The sequence below is a fragment of the Atta cephalotes genome (assembly GCF_000143395.1).
Source record: "Atta cephalotes unplaced genomic scaffold scaffold00013, whole genome shotgun sequence".
NCBI lineage: Eukaryota > Metazoa > Arthropoda > Insecta > Hymenoptera > Formicidae > Atta > Atta cephalotes.
Genome location: NW_012130077.1, coordinates 4,560,984 through 4,568,348, shown reverse-complemented (window position 1 = coordinate 4,568,348; position 7,365 = coordinate 4,560,984). Strand labels below are relative to the sequence as shown.

Here is a 7,365-nt window from a genome sequence, read left to right as displayed (position 1 = left end):
GTAGTAGTGTGTGTGTGTGTGTGTGTGTGTGTGTGTGTGTGTGTGTGTGTGTGTGTGTGTGTGTGTGTGTGTGTGTGTGTGTGTAAAGTTAATATATTATTTCTAAAACATTCTGTTATAAATTTGAATTTAGATATTTTACTTAATATAATATTGTATTTATATTATTTATAAATATATAATTGTGTTATATATTTATAAATATAACTTACAAATATACAGATTCAAAATAAAAATAACTATTTTTTTAAGATGTATTCATCGTTTCATAAATCATGACTTTATTATAGCCGCACAATGCAACTTTTTCTCCCGAAGGATGCCAATATGCGTCTATAATCGACATATTTTTAGATAATGGTACAGAGCTTGCGCCTTTTCGAGTCCATTCGTACACACGTGTACATTCGGAGAGCACAAATAATCGAGGATGAACGGGACTCCATTTGATAGCTGAAGATAATAAAAATAACAGCATTATCATTTCTAATGAGAATTGAACAATTTTTAACGACGTACCTGTAATGGGATTTTCAAGTAACAAATAATCCAGATAATCCGTACAGATGTCCCATATCCACAATGTGGTAGGATAAAGTTCATGTTTCAGAGCTAGGTATTGTCCACATGTGCTAAATTCAAACAATTTAACTTTCGCTATCGAGAAATTGTCATTATCGTCTTTCTTTCCAATTTCAATGCATATAGGCCGTTCATGTATTTCACGTACTAAAATTACAAGAAAATCAGATATTTAAGATATCTGTATCGAGAATATAATTAAAAAATTTTTTTGTAATATGATTTGAATGTGATAAATTTCAACTTGCCAAGATCATTTACTTACAAACACGTTCCTCGCAGGATGCAAAACGTTTATTAGAAACTTTCTCCGAATCGGCATATTCTTTGTATACTTTTGTTAGGTAATTACATTCTCTGATTACTGGATCCATATATAATTTCGATAAAGGTTGCCATGTGATGTGATTAAGAAGGACGACCTGAATATAAATTTTAAATAATCGTAAATTTATTGGCAACAAATGGTAACAAAAACAAAACAACATGGTATATAATAACACATGATTAAATTATACCACTTCATTAAATCCTATTACAGCCAACAACTGTCCACTTGGGATCCATTCTATATTTTCAATTCCTCTCAGCTCTTTCCCATAATTATACGTTTCAGATGGCTGTGCCGTTTCCAGCGGGGAAAATGCTGTCACGTGTTTCTCCAATATGTTAGAATAAATAATCAACTTTGGTTCGGCAGGAGAGGAACACCATATGCATAATAATTCATCGTTTGGCGACCAGCGAATCCCGTCGATGCTGCGCAAACGATCGCAGATAAGTTTCTGAAATAGTTCATTGATTCATTATTTCGCGCCAATTTAAAATCTAGGGAATTTTATGACTGCTAAACTAGAGTTTTTAATGTTAACTTCTTTTATCGACGGTAGCAAAGTCTATTTTCGAGCAATCGCTAATTGTTGAAATCCTTTATAACTATGTCAAGTTATATTTTTCGCGTTGAAGAATGCGAGAGATGTACAAAAAGCATGGAGAAAAAAACTGTTCAACTACGTGCCATAAACTGTTATTAAGCGCACGATGCATCATTTATACATCCTTGTCGTTCACAGAATGTTAAACAAAGATGAAATGATAGTTCTATTCTTGTTGTTGCCATATATAAAAAAATGGCTGCCACCTCTGACCGCGTGAACGTTTGAAATCCTTGCATCGATCTACGTTTATCTGCGACCCTCACAACATGACGTGTTACACTGCTTGTTCGTGCAACCGTGTTCCTCATTGCGCTGATTGGGGCATCAATGGGTTACTTTGTTTCGGAACCCGAAATGCAATCGCTATATATGAACCACGTGCGAACATCGGTCATGTAACGCATACATTGCACCGGCATCGTGATCATGTCAACACAGTACACTGGATAAAGCCAGGAAACAGTGCACCGGAATCGGAATTGTTATCCGGTTCTGTGGATGGTACTGTGATTATTTGGAGTAAAAATCAAAGTATGTTTCAATGTACCTCGGTGTTGAATGTAGAAGGCACAGTTGTCTTCGCAGATTCTCTCCAAATGACGGATAACATTTCGTCTACTACATTGGCGAAGCTGTTAATATGCACAGGTTCAGTCTGCGGCAATGTCAAACTATGGTTGAGAGAGGAAAATGCAGATGTTAAGCAGATTCAGTCTATAATTTTCGGAAGAAAGTTACCAATATATTGTCGCCTGACGTATTTTCTAAATAAATGTCCCCTCTTGGCTGTAGCATTAGAGGATGCTTCTATCTTGCTGTATGCAAAATTTGATGCAGAATCTGACTTGGAACAATCTTTTGTAAATATCCAGCGTTTAGTCGGACATGAAGATTGGGTAATGTGTATGGATTTTATTCAGAATGGTGATGGAAATCTTTTCCTTGCAACAGGGTCAAAAGATAACATGATACGATTATGGAAAATTAGCGAAAAAATTAATGTTGAAGAATCTTCAAACGATGAACTCAGACAAGAAAGCAATACTTTTGTAGTAAATGGTAGGCAGTATGATATTACTCTGGAATCAGTGCTCTGTGGTCATGAAAGCTGGATTTATGGTCTGCACTGGCAGCCTGAAACAGATAGCCATCAAACAATGAAACTGTTATCCTCTTCAATGGATAAAACTATGATAATATGGGAGCCAACTGAGATTATGGATGGAATGTGGACAGAAACAGTACGTGTCGGCGAAGTTGGTGGCAATTCTTTAGGTTTCTATGGCTGTAAATTTGGCCCAGATGGACTACATATATTGGCACATGGTTATCAAGGTACTTTTCATATCTGGAAATATTCTCAAGAAATGAGTAAGTGGCTTCCATGCCCTGCGCCTGGCGGACATTTTGCTGAAGTAGTCGATTTATGTTGGGAACCAAAAGGAAGGTCTGTATAAATCTTAGATGTGGAATGAAAGTCTTATATGTGATTTTAATTCTTGAACATTCAGTAATTTGTACATAACAACATAGATGCAACATTTAGAAATTTTGAATTTTATTTTATCATGTTATATATTCTCGAATAAATCTTCATTTTTTTAATTTTAAATTGAATTTTTGTATTTTTTTCTGTATATGTATATTTAATATTTGGAAAAAATATTTCTGAAATTTTTAAACTTACATTTAGAAAAAAATTTAGATTTGTGATCATCTCAATTTTTTTTATACAATTATCCTATGTTTTTTGATTCATTATATTTTAATTAGGAGTATGGAAATACGTGAAAATTATATCGAGTATTTTAGATGAGAATAGATAAAGTTTAGAACCAACACAACACAAACAAAACATACACAGAAAAGAATACATATAACATATTATAATACTGTTTACAGATTTCTTATCACAGCCAGTGTTGACCAAACTACAAGAATTCATGCACCATGGAAAGATGATCTTGAAGAATTATGGCACGAGATTGCACGTCCCCAGATACATGGATACAACATGACTTGTTTAACTATGTTATCACCACATATATATGTTTCTGGAGCGGATGAGAAAGTGGTACGCATTTTCATGGCCACGTCTACATTTAGGGATAAATTAAAATCGCTGGCGAATATCGATGATTTCAAATTTGTAAAGGCCCACAGTGCTGCTGTACCATCTCTAGGATTAACAAATAAAGCCACGTACTGTGGAGACAATGATGAAAATACAAAAAATTTAACGATGGAAAATTCATATGAACCACCTACAGAAGAGGAATTAATGCAAAATACACTTTGGCCAGAAACGAATAAGCTTTATGGACATGGCTATGAAATATTCTGTATAGCAGCGAAACACAACGGACAATTGCTAGCTACAGCATGCAAATCAACTACTCAAGAACACTCAGCAATCTTATTATGGGATATAAACACCTGGTCACAAGTTCAACAATTAAGCTATCATCAATTGACTGTGACGCAAATGGAATTCTCTCCAGATGACAAATATTTATTGTCTGTATCCAGAGACAGAAGATGGTCATTATTTAAAGCTACCAATACAGGTTACGAGTTAATCGCAGCTAGTTTGAAGAAAGACAATCCTCATTCACGAATAATTTGGTGCTGCGCTTGGACGCAAGACTCGAATTATTTCGCGACTGGATCCAGAGACGGAAAAATCGCTATATGGTCCATAAAAACGATAGAAAATAATATTGTACCAAAGATAATTCTGGATATGAAAAATCAATCAGTTACAGCATTATGCTTTGCGCCAAGTCCTATCACACAAGATTTTTATCTTCTGGCTATCGGATATGAGGCAGGACACATAGAGATTCAAAGAGTCAATATAGAGTTAGAGAGCGTATGGTCAAAACTATTGGAGTACGATACTTCCCAAGCTCATCATTTAACTGTAAAAAGACTCATGTTTCGACCTACTAATCACTCATATAACAACTTACAACTAGCAAGTTGTAGTAATGACCATTCTGTTAAGATACACAATATAGAACTATCATCATTATTATCATAATTTTTACAAGAATTTTAGATTTTTACTTCAATTACGTTATTTTTATAAAACTATGAAAATAATCTTGTATAAAATATTTATGTGAAATATAGATTCTAAGTAATCTATAAAAAAAGATCTATGTTGTTGTCAATTTATTGTTTCAGTTGGCTTACTTACTCGACTTATTTTCCAATTCTGAGTTTTATAAATCTCTACTGTATCTTGATCTACTTCTGTAACTATCACTGCTAATTTCTCACCATTGGGACTAAAATGTAATTTGTCAAAGGAAGATGATTTTATATTTTGTATGTACGATACTGTCTGCTCTTCTAAGTTCCAAATAGACAGTTGAATCTGAAATATTCTTTTGTTTTACATTAGCACACATAAGTCAGATGTCTTTTCTTACAATATATAACGCACTTACATTAAAATCTGCTATGGTAAAAATATGTTTACTATCTGGGGACCAGGTAACACCTTGCAAACCTGCACTACCCTCGGTAAGTTTACATTTCCACTGAGGATAGTGTATTGAATATACCTGAACGATAGTTCTTTTTATATTCGCACAAAGAATATATTCGCTATTTGAAGACCATTCCATATACTGCAAAGTAATAAAGATAAAAGCATAAATATCAATATATCAATACATAAATAAATAGCATCAAAAATGATGCCAGATTTAATCCAATCATTTTTTCTATCAATAGAAGACTAACCTGTATCATATCCATGAATACAAACGATCGACAGGTATCGAAAGTCTTTGCATCTTTTATCAGCAGATTCGCTTGAAATGCTATCGCTAGATACGCTCCATTTCTTGAAAAGTGGCATAAACTATTGTTTACGCGGAAAACTTTGTCCACGTTAACGTTAGTGGCCATTAGGAAAGATTTGAAATCATTTGAAATCTGCGGTTTCCTTGACAACTTGGTCAGTGTGTCGCCAATCGTAATGTTTGTATTTTAAAAAAGTTATATTTTATTGTAAAAATTTATTAAATCTGTCTTTAATCTGACTTCTGCAAGTGTTTCAGAGATCGAAACATCCAAACGAGAATTGGCAAGAATACGAGTCAATCTAGGTTAAACTAAGTTTTGCGCTAATGATCAATTTTGTCCAAAGTTTTTGTCTGCGATTAGCTGCACTTTTTTTTTTTACTGCAAATGCCGTGTCGTCCAATATGGAGAAGACTTTCAAGTGTGTTCTTTGTAACATTACGTTAAATGTTTGTATTAAAAATAAAAGGGGTACATAATTATCGTCAATGAGAAAAAGGGGAAAGAGCTTAGAAAAGACGCGTTTGTGTATCTAAATGGTGAAAGAGATTTGTTACTAATTGTAAGCAAAAATTTTTGTAGTTTCCTTGCAGAAATGTCTAATGAACACACTCGCTTCATCCATGATCGGCAGCTGTCAACAGTGTCAACTCTGTCAAACTGAGTGGCGATCCTGGTGGACGTAAACGGTGAAACGGAGTGACTGTCATTAAGAGTGTCGGAATGAGATGGTGCACGTTGCGTGCGGTGTGCAAAGCAGTGGCCAGTCCAAAATAAGATTCCGAACATCTGTCGCGGCGGTGGTTACGTCGGTGACGTTGGTGTTGGTCTGCAGAGTGCTGATCTCGGAAAAGGGTGTGATGCCGCGATAACGCGGACGGGCTTCGCTTGCGCAATGATGTGTTCTCGCACTCTTCGCGCTCGGTCGCAGTCACACGTTCTACGCGGAATCCGCTGAGGTAGAACTGGTAGAACCAAACGACCGATTCGTCGGAGCCCCGGGGTGCAGTGCTGCGATGCCGCTGCATTTCAGCGGACCGAGGATTAACGCGTTGTTGATGAGGCCCACGATTGGTGGGCACGCAATCTTACGCACGTCGATTCGGTGAACAGATATGGGCAAGCAAAGCAGCTCGTGCTGGTGGTGCCTCAAGGCCGTCAAATGGTTGCCAGTGATCTTTATCTTAACGATCGTTGCCTGGTCTTACTATGCCTATGTAGTGCAATTGTGTTACTGTGAGTACCCGGGCTACGATGTTCTCATAGCTTTCCGTTTTGTCTCGCCACCGGTTTTGCTTCAAGTTGCTAACGTCCTCGCCAACTTCGCCATGCCGCTTCAGCTTACGTCATATCATTAAAAACGCGCGCTTTCGGGATATCATCTCTTTTTTCTAATTACGTTTCTTCGTATTTTGCTTAGCGATGATTCTAAACATTTTATTTCTTAGCATGTAGATCTTAATCTGTCTTATTGACATCAAATCTTAATCTTAACAGCGTTAATCTTTTTATGACATTTTTTATATAATCTGTATGATATGCAAAAAATTTCCATTTGATGTTTATATATATGTTATGTAGTAAATATAAACTTAAAAAGAGAACTGTTTCACAAGTAGAAGTCTTATTTTGCAATCATGCTATAGTATACAATATATGTATAGATATACATACATATATATATACATACATATATATATATGTATATGTTTATAGTTAAATTGCAAAATAAAAATCTGCTCTTGAAAGCTTTATACTAACATTGTAATGTATTTGTTTCAGATACGATAGACAATTATGTTCAGAAAGGTTTGTATCATGTATTACTTTATATAATACATTAACTTTGTTTTCTTTTACAATTTAGTACTACTTTTTTGTCTCTGTTTTATTATTTCTATAATTATAACTCTTAATGTCATTTCTGTTTATTGAAGTTAATTCTGATTTTGGAAAGTAGCCATATTGCATATATATATATATATATATATATATATATATGTATATATATATATATACACATATATAG

The 7,365-nt window shown here is 34.8% G+C and overlaps 1 protein-coding gene across 1 annotated transcript; it reads right to left on the bottom strand.

Moving 5' to 3' along the window:
• Positions 1-247: 247 nt before the first annotated feature.
• On the bottom strand, positions 248-5,441 carry LOC105617544 (WD repeat-containing protein WRAP73-like). Its single transcript, XM_012199099.1, has 7 exons — positions 5,274-5,441; positions 4,976-5,158; positions 4,723-4,902; positions 1,101-1,367; positions 848-1,004; positions 520-729; positions 248-453 (listed from the first exon to the last, which is right to left on the bottom strand). Exons 1-7 carry the CDS (start codon positions 5,439-5,441, stop codon positions 248-250), a joined length of 1,371 nt encoding a protein of 456 aa, XP_012054489.1.
• Positions 5,442-7,365: the final 1,924 nt, after the last annotated feature.